Source organism: Hypanus sabinus, chromosome 4, assembly GCF_030144855.1.
Source record: "Hypanus sabinus isolate sHypSab1 chromosome 4, sHypSab1.hap1, whole genome shotgun sequence".
Classification (NCBI taxonomy): Eukaryota; Metazoa; Chordata; class Chondrichthyes; order Myliobatiformes; family Dasyatidae; genus Hypanus; species Hypanus sabinus.
Genome location: NC_082709.1, coordinates 57,866,534 through 57,883,053, shown reverse-complemented (window position 1 = coordinate 57,883,053; position 16,520 = coordinate 57,866,534). Strand labels below are relative to the sequence as shown.

At 45.8% G+C, this 16,520-nt stretch overlaps 1 protein-coding gene across 2 annotated transcripts in view; it reads left to right on the top strand.

The window, feature by feature from the left end:
• Positions 1 to 3,003: 3,003 nt before the first annotated feature.
• orc2 (origin recognition complex, subunit 2) overlaps positions 3,004 to 16,520 on the top strand; it is a 32,535-nt gene continuing 19,018 nt past the window's right edge. Inside the window, exons 1-5 of one of the 2 annotated variants that reach the window (XM_059967151.1) lie at positions 3,004 to 3,120; positions 3,483 to 3,629; positions 7,368 to 7,463; positions 7,806 to 7,892; positions 13,818 to 13,849. In XM_059967151.1, coding sequence (XP_059823134.1) covers positions 3,036 to 3,120; positions 3,483 to 3,629; positions 7,368 to 7,463; positions 7,806 to 7,892; positions 13,818 to 13,849 — 447 coding nt within the window. In that variant the 5' untranslated portion in view covers positions 3,004 to 3,035. Of the gene's footprint in view, positions 3,121 to 3,482; positions 3,648 to 7,367; positions 7,464 to 7,805; positions 7,893 to 13,817; positions 13,850 to 16,520 lie in introns of both variants that reach the window. The other variant, XM_059967150.1, reaches the window with a different exon arrangement.

Genomic DNA, 16,520 nt, shown 5'->3' with positions numbered 1-16,520 from the left:
TGATTATCCATGTCAGTTTGATGCCAACCCAGAAGTCTGCACTGGAACACAACGGTCATAATTTTCTGGAGTTGCTTATGAATAGCCTGACTGCATGAGGCTGGAGTCAGAATGTGTGGCACAGCTGAAAGAGTGGATAATGACTGATGTTTCATCAAATGATGAAAAATGACATTTTGTAATTACGATCACCAGACAGGAGAAATACTGTGTACTAGTCATTACTCTCAAATACCAGGCCATGCAGAGAAGAGGGGTCAGAGGGGAAGTGGACAAACTGGGTGAGTGACAGTATAGCAGATAAAGTAATATCAGCCATATTGTGTTCACATAACAGAAAAACAGTATTTAAGCTATGAGATTAGGCAGTGTTGATGAATCCTCTCCAGAATCTTCCCCTCAATGGAAGTGAGGCTATCTGGCCTGTTGTTGCTCTTTGGGTGGGTGGGGAATACTCCCCCACCCCTGCCACCACTAATCGTATAGTCTTTTGGAATTACACCAGTGACTAATGACAAAGCATATACAAAGCACCTCTGCCATTTCCTCCCTGGCCCCTCGAGACCTGGGGGTGCACTTGGTCAAACCCTGGAGATTTGCCCACTGATGCACTTCAAGGTTGCAAATACCTCCTTCCTCATAATGTACATAATATCTAACACCTATTGCCTCTATTTCTTTGGCATCCATTATTTTCAACTTTGTAAACCTTTGAGAAACAGGCTTTGAAAATTTGTCATCTCTTGTGGCTCCACACATAAATGGCCTGATGGTTTTCAAGAGAACAAAGTTTCTCCCTAGTCACCTTTTACTGAAGCATCCCTAGAGATTAATTTTAACCCTGCTTACCAAATCCAACTCATATTCCTTTTTGCCCTCCTGATTTCCCCTTTTAACCATGATCTTTTTATATTTGCCAAGGAATTTATTGGCACCCAGATGCCTCAACACAATGTATGCTTCATTCTTTTTTCTGACCAGAGCCTTCATCTCTCATCAGCCGGAGTTCATTGCAGTTGATATTCCTGTTAGACCACAGGATAGTTATGTGTTACCCTGTATTCTTGATGTGCCTTTTAAACAGTCTTCCCTATCGCTCCCAGGTAGGTTCAGCCAAATGCCTTCAAAGTTGGCCCTGCTCCAGTTCAGGAATAGAATATTTGTACATGTTAAATCTTTTTTTCTGTAACTGTTTTAAAACTAAGAATTGTGGTTACTGTACTCTTAAGTGCTCCCCAACTGCCAATTTAGTTAATTGGCCTGCACATTCCCTCAAGAGGAAGCCAAGTATTGCACTTTCCCGATGTAGATTTCTCTGTATATTGTGTGAGGAAACTGTCTTAGACACCACACAAATTGAACCCCATTTTGGCCCGTTGCACTAGCCTTAGGCTAGTTGTTGCTGGAGAAAATGGAAATCTCCCACTAGTACCACTTGTATGCTCACAACTACATGCAATTTCTTGACACATCTGTGACTCAAGTTCCCACTGACGATGGGGTGGGGGTGCCTATAATATAGCCCTATTATAGTGACTACACCCTTCTAAATTCTACCCAAATGGCCTCAATAGATGGTCCCTCAAGGACTTCTTCACTAAGCACTGCTGTAATGTCCACCCTCCTCCCAAAAAAGCAACATGCCTCCACTCTTGCCACTTGCTATTCCTTTGTCATGCCTAAAGCAACAGCATCACAGAGCATTGAGCTGCCAGTCCTACCCTTCAGTCAGCCACATTTCTGTTATGGCATCAATATGCAGATCCCTAAAGACAATCCACGGACTCAGTTCATCTGCTTTATCTGTTAAGTACATTGAAATGGATGCAGTTTAAAGCAGGTTCTACAGTATCTGCCCTTTTACTGTAAACATGGCTATTCTGATTGCTAGGTTTACACTCTTTGGTTGCTGCATATGCCCCTGTCTTCTCACTGACCACTCTTGAGTCCCAACCCCTCCCAAAATAGAGCAACACAAAAAATACAGAAGGAACTCAGCAGATCAGCTGGCATCCGTGAAAACGAACAGTGAACATTTCAGGTTGACATCCTTCATCAGGACTGGGGAAAAAAGGGTGAAGATACCAGAATAAGAAGGTGAAGGAGAGGAAGGAAGACAGTTAATGAGGTGGGTGGGAGAATGAAGTATTGAGTTGGGAGTTGATGGGAGAAAAAGAAGGAACGTGATAGGAGAAGAGGGTGGACCATGGGAGTAAGGGAAGAAGGGGCACCGGGGGAGGTGATAGATTGCTGAGGAGAAAAGGTTAGTGGCCAGAGTGGTAATCTAAAGCTAAGTAAAAGGGAGGGGGGGGGGGAATTAACAAGTGTTGCTTCTCCAACCTGAGATTGGTCTCATCGTGGTAGAAGAGGAGGGTCAATGGACCAACATGTTGGAATGGGAATGGTGAAAGGAATTACAGTGGTAGGTAGGACACTGGGAAATTCCGCTCTTCCGGTTGGTGTGGAGGTGCCCTGCGATCTAGTGCCTTGACGGCAAAAGCAAATTTCCCGTGAGGAAATTGGTGTGACTGTAATATCTTTAAATTTGGTATGTACTCAGTATTATCCCTTTTCCTCGATTTGCAGTCTTTTTGTTTCTATATTTTGCTATAATTTTCTCACTTCCCTCTACTGTTTTCTCATGCTAATTTCTCACTCCTTCATTACCCTTTCAGGAGCTATTCATTTCATCGCCCCCTCGCTTTTTTCCCACTTTGCAGCTCTGTGCCCTGATCCTTTGTATTCTGGCTTTCATTCGTGTACTTATTCATTTTCCCTCTCTTACCCCCCCCCCCCCCAATCTCCTCTATCCCTCCCTCCCTCTAAATCTCTCTCACTAACTCTACCCTTCTCTCCCTTCCCCAATCTCACTTAACCCCGCCTCTTCATCTGTCTGTCTCGTGTGTGTGTGTGTGTGTGTGACGTTGTCGTGATAGTCATTTTTCTGGATGTCGTGGATTGGTTGCAGTTCTTGTCTCTGATTGGCTAATCGATCCGGCCACCTTGGATTGGTTGCCGAGCTTCCTCGTTCTGCGATGGCGGCGCGAGGTTTGCGGCCTCGTGAGCTGCGTTTCGTCAGCGACAATGATGTGTTGGGGCACGTCTCGGAGAGAGCACCGGGTAAGGGGGTAGAAAACCCGGGGGTTGAGCCGGCCCATTTCCCGGGAGCTGTGAGAGAATGGGCTGAGGCCGGGGACCCTTCTGGCAGGGGATGGGTTGGGAAGGGTTGACTGGAGCGGGACGTGTGGAAGCAAACGGATGGGTGGTCAGTGAGAGTTAAAATGGTGGGGTGGGATTGAACGGTGGGTATTGATTCATAAAGAACGGCGGACGTTGTTCGATGGGGATGGACAGTAAGTATGGATTGATGAGGTTATGTAAAATGATGGTGTCGGTCCACTGTCCAGCCCTTTGCTTTTGTTTTTTTTTCCAAAGGACAATATGCAACTTACTGTTAACAGATTTCTTGTTTGGATTTTCAGGCACTAAGGTGCAGAACAATGTGACCCGGCTATTTGTCAAGGCGAAATCAGTTTCCAGTCAGTGGAAGGAGACACAAGAAGACGGGGAGAGTACAGAGAGATTCAACGAGCAGGATTACATTGAGGCCCTTGGAGTAGACAGCGCAGGTGTTGAATACTTTGCAGGCCAGTGACATCTGCGCATTGTTTTAGAGCATTATTTGACCATAGTTGATTTATAGCCCCATTCTCCTGCCTTCTCTCCATGTCTCTTGATACCCTTAATAAGCAAAAACCCTTCAACTTCCAATGATTTGATCTCCACAGCCATCTATGGTAAAGAACTTCACAGATTCATCGCCCTCCGACTAAAGAAATTCCTTGTCACGTCTATTCTAAAGTGATATTCTTTTCTCTGACATTCTGCTCCCTGGTCCTAGCCTCTTTCCGCTGTTGTGAACATCCTCTTCCTATCTATTCAATCCAGCCTTTCAATATTTGGTAGATTTCAATTAAGTCAGCCCTCTTTCCTCTCTGTACTCCAGCAAGTGCAGGCCCAGAACTAGTGAAGGCTCCTTGTAAACCTTTGCATTCGGTGAAAGTGAATGTTCTAATTGCCTTCCTCACCATCGACTCAAACTGCAAGTTAACTTTTAGAGAATCCTGCATCACCCCTGCCATCTGTGGTGATATCTCCTCTTCTCATTGCTACCATCAGGGAGGAGGTACAGGAGCCTGGAGATGCACAGTCAACTTTCAGGAACAGCTTCTTTCTCTTTGCCATCAGATTTCTGATTGATTCATGAACTCTACTTCACTATTTCACTTATTTATTTTAATTTTTATTTTACTTTTTAAGTCTTGCACTGTATTGCTGCTTCAAAACAATGCATTTGATGTCAGTGATATTAAAGCTGATTCTGATTCAAACCTCCCAGCTTCTCAAACACCTTCGCCTTTGTAATGGCAACTGCGCTCTTTCCTGCCCTCTAGCATGTTTTGGTGACTTCCATGGGGAAGACTAATGCAAAATGCTTATTTTGTTTGTCTGCCGTTTCTCTGTTCCCAATTACTACTTCTGCAGTGCTATTTTCTAACAGTCCATTGTCCACTCTTGTCCCTCTTATGTATCTGCAAAATCGTTTGGCATCTGCTTTTATATTATTGGCTAAATTGCCTTCCCATTTCATCTTTTCTTCCTCTAACGTTGCAGTAGCTTGGAATATTGTATGCCCCCTCTTCGTCTTCCTCTCAAACTATAAAGTGAATTCTGTCATGTTATGATCACTGTTCCTAAGGATTCCTTTACCTTAACCTCCCTGATCAGATCTCATTCATTGCACACCAAATCCAGAATTATCATTTTCTTAGTGGGTTCAAACACAAGCTGCTCTTTTAAAAATATATCTCTTGGGCATTCTGCAAATTCCATCTATTGGGATCACGATTTTCCCAGTTTACCTTCATATTGAAGGTAAACCATAACCACTGTACCATTGCCACTCTTCATGCCTTTTCTATCCCCTGTGTAATTTGTACCCATATCCTTGCTACTAGTTAGAGGCCTGTATAGCTCTACCCACAAGGATTCTACATCTTCTGATCCTATGTCACTTCCTCATAAGTATATGATTTAATTTTTACCACTGGAGCTACCCCACCCCTCTGTCCACCGTCCTGTCTTTTCTATACAATGTGTATCCTTGAATGTTTAGCTTCTAGCTGTCGTCTTCTTTCAGTCATGACTCTGATGCCAATACGTATAGTATCTGCCAAATTCTAACTGTTTTGTACACTGCATGAATTCAAATATGTTGTCATAAATCTTCTCAACACCTCTTATGAAAACTTTCTCCTTGTTGCTTGAAGATAAATTCTTATCCCTTTTTAAACTTATTTTAAATTCTGGTGACTTAAGTAATTGTTCCTGGACTCCCCTTACGTTTTACTTTTCTAGGCTGTTGAACCCAACCCTCACTACCAGGGAAGCAGTTGAGGCTTCTTCTCTAAATATATTTAAGATATAGTTAGATAGATTTTTACATAGTAGGGGAATTAAGGGTTATGGGGGAAAAGGCAGGTAGATGGAGCTGAGTTTACGGACAGATCAGCCATGATCTTATTGAATGGCAGGGCAGGCTCAATGAGCCGGATGGCCTACTCCTGCTCCTACTTCTTATGTTCTTATTTTGTTTAAAACCCTAAGCACTGCCTTGGTTATTCAATTCTTAAGGACCCGATCTAGCATGATTCAGGTGGAGCCTGTCCCATTGTAACAACTCTCTCCTGCATTTCTGGTGCCATAAATTCAGGCTCACTTCTCCCATACCATTCTTTGAACCATGCATTTAAGTCTCTGATCTTATTGACCATGTGCCAATTTGCACGTGGCTGAGGTAGCAATCCAGAAATGATTAATTTTTTGGTCCATCATTTGAATTTAGTCCCTAGCTGTTCAAATTCCCTCAGCAGAGCCCCTTAACTTGTTCTACCTATGTTGTTGGTACCCAGATGGACCATGACAAATGGATCTTTTCCCTCCCACTCTAAATTCCCTCTGCAGGTCAAGTTACATGTCCCAAACCGGGACACCACATGGATAGATAACACAATGTTCTGTACTCTTGATCCTTGTGAGAAATGGAATAAAACAATCCAGATCCAGGAAATCATAGCAGATCATAGATGATGGGGGAAAAGGCTGAAGAGACGTGGTCAAAATTTGTACCTGTGTCCTTTGAAAATACGATGGGGGATAGGACAGCAAGACGGGTAAAATAATTTAGTGGAACGTACATTCACTGGCTACTTCAGTACACCTCGTTAATGCAAATATGTAATCAATGACAGCGAAGTGCATAAAAGCATGCAGACATGGTCAACAGGTTCAGTTATTGATCAGAACAAACATCAGAATAGGGAAGAAATGTGACCTTGGTGACTTTGTCTGAGGAATGATTGGTGCCAGATAGTGCTGCTTGAGTATCTTGGAAACTGCTATCTCATATAACCATATAACAATTACAGCACGGAAACAGGCCATCTTGGCCCTTCTAATCCGTGCCGAAAGCTTACTCTCACCTAGTCCCACTGGGCCACACTCAGCCCATAACCCTCCATTCCTTTCCTGTCCATCTACCTATCCAATTTTAAGTGACAATACCAAACCTGCCTCTACCACTTCTACTGGAAGCTCATTCCACACAGCTACCCGTTTCTGAGTAAAGAAATTCCTCCTCGTGTTACCCTTAAACTTTTGCCCCCTAACTCTCAACTCACGTCCTCTTGTTTGAATCTCCCCTACTCTCAATGGAAAAAGCCTATCCATGTCAACTCTATCTATCCCCCTCATAATTTTAAATACCATAATTTGAAAATCTGGAATTTTCACGCACAACAGTTTCTAGAGTTTACAGAGAATGATGCGTGAAACAAAAATCATCCGGTGAGCTGCAGTTCTGTGGGTGCAAATGCCTTGTTAATGTGCGAGGTCAGAGTAGAATGGCCAGACTCTTTCAAGCCGACAGGAAAGCAACAATAACACAAATAACCATGCATTACAGCAGTGCTATAGAGAAAAGCAGCTTCGAACACACAACAGGTCAACCCTTGAAGTGCATGGGCTACAGCTCCAAAAGACCACCCAGGGCTCCACTCCTGTACTTAATAAAGTGGTCACCTAGTGGATAGTGCTGTATCCAATTACTGGGGTATAAGCATCATCTCCCACAATACAAGTACCAGGATATTGTGCATTAGCAAAGATTTATGATTATGAACTCGGGGAGTTATAATGCCTCATCAAAACGCTGTGTGTTCAGTACTGGTATTTAGTTTTTCATGTTATTGGAACCCAAATGTGAGAGGTATGGTTGGAAGATCTGAACTGAGTCTTTGTGTTTGCAGATTACCCCAGAATTTCAGGCGATGCAGTGCCTACAGCGGGTGGTGATGTCTTTACCTTTCAGAGCATCAAAAGGGGAAACAAGATGGCAAAGAAGGGTGAGTACAGGGGCCTATCCTTGGAGGTGGGGCATTGAGGACCCTGGGTTTTGCCCAAGAAATTGAAGTATGTAATACTTTATTGCCAATGTAAACAAATCTACTGCTGATCTCCAACATTGAGCCTGTGGAGTTCCTGGCCTGTGATACTTAATTGCCAATGTTCTGAGATGGAGTATTGTTCTACTCAGACTCATAAAGACTTGATATTAATAAGGGTGATTCTAGTGGCACGGATGAGGTTTTCTTCTGTCAGTAGGAAGGAATATTTCCAACACCCCCAGGTGGTGGGGATGAAACAATTTATTATTTGATATACTCATTGACTATTTTGAATTCCAGCCTCTGAACTTGCTCACACCCCCGGGAAAAGTGTAGCATTCTGTGTGACTAACAGCCCATCAACAGCGGACAAAAGTGGGAAGAATGGTGAGTCTGAGTAGAATTTGAGTTGTTGTCGGAAGTGGTGCTTGCAGGATGGAGAGACAACTAGTAATGAGCAATTACTGGGCAGCTGAACAATTGTTTGGAACGTAGCAGCTATCTCTCTGCTGAGGTCTGGTGCTTAAGATTTTTTTTTACTTTGGGTCTTAATTGGCCATCAGTGCAGCACATTTGCACATTCCTCAAGTGTGTTGGTGTCAACTGAAACAGGTTTTGTTTTTATTTTGTAACTCCAGTGTCAGCTGTGGCTGAAATGGGAGTACTAATAACCTGAGACATTGTAGGGCACAAAAATGCTAGCTTGAAGAAGAGTATGGTGCTGTCTTTTGGATGAGATTTTACAGCATGATCCTCCCTGTACACACCTGGGTGAATGTAAAAAGGACCCTTGTCATTATCCTCAAGGAGAGAGAAGAATTTGCTCCCTCCTAGTCAGGACATGTATTAACTCGTATCACTGAAGTTGATGATAATGTGGCGATCCACTTTCTGCGCAGGCGAACCGCTCACAAATAGCCAGCGCACGGGGGTAGACTTTCGTAATGCACCTCTGACGTCATTTCTGCCTGGAGAGGGCGGGCACTAGGGATTAAATGCCAGCGCCGTGAAGTTTGAATAAACTAGTCTTGAAACAACTTACTGACTACGTGTCGTTATTTCAGTGCTGTGTGTAGCACATCGCTACATTGGTGACCCCAATGGTCCAAACAGGATTTAGACCAAAGATGACCAACTCTTCATCTGTTCATGCAGTTTCGCTAAAACTGCCAACTTTCTGGACGCTGCAACCACGCATGTGGTTTAGCCAAGCAGAAGCCCAGTTCCAGATTCAGCAGCTATCTTCTGATTCCATGCGTTACTATCACGTAGTGAGCGCCCTTGACCAGGAGACGGCCGCCCAGGTTGCGGATTTCATACAGTCGTCCCCCGGAAGAAGGCAAATATGAAGCATTCAAAGCGCTGCTCATTGGGACCTTTGGCCTCTCACGGCGTGAGCAGGGTGCCCGCCTGCTTCACCTGGACGGTTTGGGAGACAGACTGCCGTCAACATTGATGAACGAGATGCTGGCCCTGGCTGACGGACACAAGCCCTGCCTCATGTTCGAGCAAGCGTTCCTAGAGCAACTGCCCAAGGACATACATCTGCTGCTGGCCGATGCAGATTTCAGCGACCCCCGGAAGGTGGCGGCCCCGGGCAGACATGCCGTGGAAAGCCAAGAGGGAGAGATTACCAGATTACCAGGCCACGCGCCCAACAGTGGACCAGACCAGGCCCAGCAGGGGGGCGCACACAACACAGAGGCAGGAGTGAGGGGGCCAGTAAACAGTGGTGTTTCTACCACCAGATGTGGGGCACAAAAGCCCACCCTGCAAGGGCTAGGGCCAGGGCCAGCTACCACTAATGGCTATGGCGGCTGGCCACCAGGACAGCCTCTTGTACATCTGGGACAAACAGTCAGGACGCTGCTTCTTGGTCGACACTGGAGCGGAAATCAGCGTCTTGCCCCCGACGGGGTACGACACCCGCAACAGGAAGCCAGGACCCACCCTGAGGGCCGCAAACGGCAGCACGATACGGACCTACGGCACCCGCACAGTGCAGCTGCAGTTTGGCACCAGCCAGTTCACGTGGGACTTCACACTGGCCGTGGTGGCCCAACCACTCCTGGGGGCGGACTTCTTGCGAGCTCACAGCCTGCTGGTCGATTTGCAAAGGAAAAGACTGGTACATGCCAAGACTATCCAGACGTTCTCCCTGGGTGAAGCCAAGTTGCTGGCCCCACACCTGGACTCCATCACACTGTCGGACAACGAATTCACCAGAATCCTGGTGGACTTGCCATCGATTCTGGCTGGCGCTGCAGTTCACGGCAGCCACGCCCAGACACTGGGTACAGCACCACATTCCGACCCAGGGACCACCCCTCCACGCCCGCGCACGAAGGCTCCCCCCCAGAAAAGCTCCACCTGGCAAAGGAGGAGTTCAAGAGGATGGAGGAATTGGGGATCGTACGGTGGACTGACAGCCCATGGGCCTCCCCTCTGCACATGGTGCCCAAAGCAGCTGGGAGTTGGAGACCATGCGGCAACTACCACAGACTGAACGAGGCTACAACTCCAGACCGCTACCCTGTGCCGCACATACAGGACCTTGCAGCAAAGCTGCAGGGGGCAAGAATATTTTCCAAAGTAGACCTCGTCCGGGGATACCATCAAATCCTGGTGCACCCTGAGGACATCCCCAAAACAACACTTATCACCCCGTTCGGCCTGTTCGAGTTATCCCGAATGCCATTCAGCCTGAAGAATGCCGCACAGACATTCCAGCAGCTGATGGATGTTTTGGGACGCGACCTGGACTTTGCGCTTATCTATTTGGACGACATCCTTATAGCCAACAGTAGTTGCCAGGAGCATCTGTCCCACCTCTGCCAGCTCTACTCCCGCCTGAGTGATTTCGGCCTCACGATCAACCCGGCCAAATACCAGTTCGGTCTCGATACGATTGACTTCCTGGGCCACAGGATTACCAAAGACGGGGCAACACCTCTGCCCGCCAAGGTAGACACGATCCGCCACTTTGCCCGGCCCAACACGGTCAAAGGCCTACAGGAGTTCGTTGGTATGGTGAACTTCTACCACTGTTTCCTCCCCTCAGCAGCCCGTATCATGTGTCCTTTGTACACCCTGATGTCGAGTAAAGGCAAGGACATTACTTGGGACGAGGAGGCCATGGCCGCTTTCATTAAAACCAAGGAAGCCTTGGCAGATGCCGCAATGCTGGTGCACCCCAGAACGGATGTGCCAAATGCCCTCATGGTGGACGCATCCGACTCAGCAGTCGGTAGGGTGCTGGAGCAGCTCATCGAGGGGCGCTGGCGACCCTTGGCATTCTTCAGAAAGCACCTACGACCACCCAAACTCAAGTATAATGCTTTCAACCGGGAGCTGTTGGCACTGTATTTGGCAATCCGGCATTTCAGGTACTTCTTAGAAGGCAGGCTGTTCACCGCATTCACGGACCACAAACCGTTGACCTTCGCGTTCACGAAGGTGAATCCCTGGTTGGCTCGCCAGCAGCGACATCTGTCCTACATCTCCGAGTACACGACGGGACATCCAGCATGTCTCAGGAAGGGACAACGTCGTGGCGGACTCACTTTCCAGACCAGCTGTCCAGGCCCTGTCCCTGGGGTGGACTATGCAGCACTGGCGGAGGCGCAGTAGGCAGACGACGAGATGCCCAACTACAGGACCGCAGTCTCGGGTTTGCAGCTGCAGGACTTTCTCGTAGGCCCAGGTGAGAGGACCCTCCTGTGCGACGTGGCTACCGGCCAACCTCACCCCATCGTCCCAGCAGCCTGGAGGCGGCGAGTTTTTGACTCCATACACGGTTTGGTGCACCCATCTATCAGGACAACCGCCCGGCTGGTCTCCAGCAAGTTAGCGTGGCACGGACTTCGCAAGCAGGTCAGTGAATGGGCCAGAACGTGCGCACAATGCCAAACAGCCAAGGTGCAGCGGCACACTAAAGCCCTGCCGCAGCAGTTCGAACCCACCCACCGGAGGTTCGACCACATTCATGTGGATATCGTGGGCCCCCTACCAGTGTCCTGAGGAGCACGGTACCTTCTAACTATGGTAGACCGTTTCACGAGGTGGCCAGAGGCGGTCCCGCTCACCGACACATCTGCCGATTCCTGCGCCCAAGCACTGATTGCAACCTGGGTAGCATGCTTTGGGGTACCGACCCACATTACCTCCGACAGAGGCGCCCAGTTCACCTCCAGCCTGTGGTTGGCTGTGGCCAGCCTGTTGGAAACGTAACTACACCACACAACTGCCTACCACCCACAGTCGAACAGGCTAGTGGAGCGTTTCCACCGTCACTTGAAGTCGGCTCTCACGGCCTGCCTGAGAGAACCTAATTGGGTGGACGAGCTTCACTGGGTCCTGCTTGGAATTCGTACAGCGCCCAAAGAGGATCTGCATGCCTCGTCGGCGGAGTTGGTGTATGGCGCACCCCTGGCCATCCCGGGAGAGTTCATACCAGCCCCAAGGGGGCAAAAGGAAGAACCCGCAGCAGTCCTGGACAGACTACACGAGTGGCTCGGCAATCTGGTCCCCGTACTGACTTCAGAGCACGGACGGACCCTGACCCATGTACCCAAAGACCTGCAGAACTGTAAGTTTGTGTTTGTACGAAGGGGCGGACACCGGGCACCACTACAGCGGCCGTACGAGGGGCCATTCAAGGTGATCAACAACAACAGGTCCACGTACGTTCTGGACATTGGAGGGGAAGAGGAGGTTTTCACGGTGGACCGACTCAAACCAGCCCATGTGGACTTGGCGTAGCCGGTCGAGGTTCAGGCACCGCAACACAGAGGCTGATCCAGACTGTGGACATTGGGGGGGTGTATCGCTGGTTCTGGGGGTGGGGGGGGGGGTTATGTGTCGACCCACTTTCTGCGCAGGCGAACCGACTCACAAATAGCCAGCGCTTGGGGAGAGACTTTGGTAATGCACCTCTGACATCATTTCCGCCCGGAGAGGGCGGGCACTAGGGATTAAATGCCAGCGCTGCGAAGTTTGAATTAAATAGTCTCGAAACGACTTACCGACTGCGTGTTGTTATTTCAGCGCTGCGTGCAGCACATCGCTACTATAATATAATAATAATACTCGGGCGCAAGCAGTCGCTGGGTTACGTAAGAGTTCTGTTGAATCCTGATGCTTTTGTGATGCAAAGGTACTTTGGAAATCAAGAATGAGGCAAAACTCTTATTGCTTACATCTGTTTTATCAAGAGTGAAGAAGGGGTGGAAGTGTGACAAAAGAAACAGAGAAGAGAAAGATTGAAAAGTACTTGTGGTCTTCTCAGATCAGACTGAGATAACAGAAATTCCATTGATAACAATTAATTAATAAAATATCCAGCTACAAGTAATATGATGTGCTACTGAAACCAAAAAGTTACCAGAAAAATATAGGCAACTGCACCACAATTACTGGAAAACTCAATGACCAATCAAGTTTGTAGATGATTATATAAAAATACAAACAAGTATAAGAAAATTAAACTACAAGAAAAATAACAATTCTACAGTCCAATCTAGCAGTTCTGTTCTTGAGAACTGTCCATAAATTGATTATTTAATAACTCGGAAGTGTAACTAGCTATACTGTATTGCTCTCTGTATACCTGCTATAATTCTTTCATATCATTGAATGTTCATTTGAACATTACCTGTAATTAAACTAATGGATATAGTTGTTATTCTTATTAATTTAAAATGCTTTTTGCTAAGCTGGATGATCCATTAATTAGATAGCCCCTATATTTTTGTTGTGGGAACTGATTTTATACAAATTAGCTATAATTTTAAAGGTAATTAACTGGTTTTAAAGAACTTTAGAATTCCCTGCATTTGTGAAAGGTATTGTAGAAATGCTGGACTTTGTCTTGTTGTTTCACTTCCACCATCCCAGTCCCTTGACGATGGATTTTTCATTCAGTCACAAGAGTTGCTGATCGGGCAAAAGTGATTGATGTTTGGAACATGTTTCTGGGGCAGTGGTGAAATCAGATACAGTGGTTATGTTTAAGAGACATTTAGCAGACGCTTGGAAATGAGATTAGTTTAGAAGAGCAAAGAGGTTGATGTGACATGGTAGCCCAAAGGGCCCATTTCAGAGCCATACGACTCCAACTCTAGGTCCCAGGCTGGTGTTAGCTCTTCTTTCTCCTCCCTAGTTCACTGCCCAGACATCAGATTGAGTTCCCACTGCTCCTCGATTGGACACTGACTGACCTAATACCACTGACTGGCTTGGTCTACGTGATTTCAGAAACTGGTCTCGCATTCAGTTAGCTTTGGAGATTAAAATGTGTTTTTATTTTCCCAGGACAATCGATCCAGACCAAGACCCCCACAAAGGTGAGAAAGATAATGCAGGGCAATTACTTCAGCTACTTCTGAAAGCAGTGCAACCCTTGACCTCCATCATCAAGGATGAGGACAGCAGGTGTATGGGATCATCACACTTGCTCATTCCCTTCCAGGTTATAACCATCTTGGAGCTCATATGTAATAGTTTCTTCATGAGAAGTAATGCCGCAGTTCAAAATGCAACTTATCACCACTCCAATGGCAGTGGGAGAAGGACAGTAAATGTTGACCATTTTAGCACTGCCTTGATCCCAAAAAATGAGCATTTTATTTTAAAGTAATAGTTCAAAATCTTCCTCAGTGCAAACAGTTTCTATCCTGCCATATCTTATCATGTCCTTTCTATTTAAAAAAAGTCATATCATCCAAGATTATTGGATATTGCACAGGTGCCAGATTGGCCCAAATCCATAGCGGTGCTATGTGTGTTCTAGTTTCTAATATGAACCTCAGTTTCTGTCTGTTTCACTTCCCTATGCAGAGAATGTTTTCTATTGGGTTGGTAATATCCTTTACTCTGGCACCAGAGTGGCATGGTTGTAGTTATAGAAAGTGCTATTTCATCTGATGACATCTGCGACTTTATTTTTCCTCCTAGTAGTGAAATATTTTTTCTGTTGTTGGAGATTTGACTCTTGCCTCCAAGCAGTTGCAATGAACTTTGATATTTAAATCTGTAAACAAACTAGTAAATGCAACCAGCTTGTGGACATTTCTGCACTACCAATATCTTTTGTCTGCTGTAAGCTGGATCATTCATTCTTTCGGTTCATGTACCTTGATTGGCCCTGGGGTAATAATACCCTAGAATAGCAAGGAGCCCTTTGAACATAATGCATAATTTCTTGTTCAGATGTTTATAGTAATTCATGATCGTGCATATGTAATTATGATCCCTGAGTTGACTTAAAAATTGCCTGAGAGACTCCAATGGGTCTATACTGAGTTATGGTTGTAAATGATTTACCACTAAATCACTGAGATCCCAACTTAAAAACATTTGATATCATCCTGTTAAATGCTTAAATAATTGCGTAAGGGTAATGAACTTAAAAACATTCTGTAAAATCAGAAAGACTTCTGTAATTAAGCTGGTGGAAATTCCTTGTAATTGTTAAACTCATGTTGATAGAGGGATGAGAAAGGGTGCTTAATGTCCCAGTTTTGGTGTTTTAGAGAAGATGGGGGGTAAAATTGGGGTGGGGGGAGTTGCACTATTAATTAGGGACAATATGGCTCATCCACTGAGTCTATTTAGGTAGAATTGGAAAGAATGAAGAGTGCAATCACTCTGATATGCTTGTATTACAGACCCCCCCCCCCCCCCAATAACCACTGGGACATTGAGGAACAGATAGGCTGGCAGGTTAATAAAAGGTGTAAAAATAATGGTGGTGTTGCCGTGGGATCTTCAACTTCCACAATATAAGCTGGGACCTTAGTGCAAGAGGTTTAGATGGGGTAGAATTTGTTAGGTGCATCCAGAGGTGTTGGGCGGAGTTCCTTCATAACAAGAGGAGGAGCTGTACTGGACCTGGTGTTGGGTAATGAGCCTGACCAGATGACCAGCCTTTCAGTGGGTGAGCAGTTAAGGAACAGTGACCACAACTCCTTAAGTTTTAAGGCAGGATAATAGGTAAGGATAATCATGGATCTTGATTGCAATTAAATTGGAGCAGGACAAATTACGGGAACATTAGGGAGGAACTAGGGAGACTTGATTGAGAACAGATGTTTTTGGGCAATATGTTTTTTCCATATCTGACGTGGAGGATGTTAAAGAACAACTGCATGGAGTACAAGATGGTTATGTTGTAGTCAGAACGACGGATAAGGATGGCAAAGGAAGAGAACCTTGGATGTTGATGGAGGTGATGAATTTAGTCAAAAAGAAAAGGGAAAGGTTTGTAAAGCTTGGGAAACTAGAATCAAACAGAGCCCTTGAGGGTTAAAAAGAAGCCAGAAAATAATTCAAAAAGGTAATCAGGAAAGCCAGGAGGGGCATGAAAAATCCTTGGCAAGTAGGATAAAGGACTATCCCTAAGCAATCTATGCATATAGCAAGAGCAAGAGGCCAACTAGGGGATGGTAGAACCACTCAAGGATATTGGAAGGAACATTTGCTTGGATGTAGGTGTATGTGAAGTCCTTTAATACATCAGTATTTACCAAGGAGGAGGACATGGAGGATAGGGTGATCACTACCAGGCATATTTGTATGCTGGGAATTTTGATAAAGCAGGAGGTAGTGTTGGGTCTCTTAAAGAGCATTAAATATGGATATGTCCCCAGACAGAATGTATTAGTCAAAGGAACTTATTCTAGCTGGAGGTATGTGATTAGTGGTGTTCCACTGGGTCCTGAACTGTGGCCTCTGCTGTTTTGTGATATATAAATGACCTGGATGAAAATGTCGATGGGTTGTTCAGTAAGTTTGCAGATGATATGAAGATTGGTGGTATTGTGGACATCAGAGAGAACTGGCAAAGAATATATGGGGGTATAGATTTTTAGATATGGGCAGAGACATGGCAGATGGAGTTTAACCTGGCCAAATGTGAAGTGTTGCACCTTGGTTGGTCAAATGTAAAGAGAGAGTGCACTGTTACGTGCAAGACCCTTAACAGTGTTGACGACCAGAGGGATCTTGGGGTCCAAA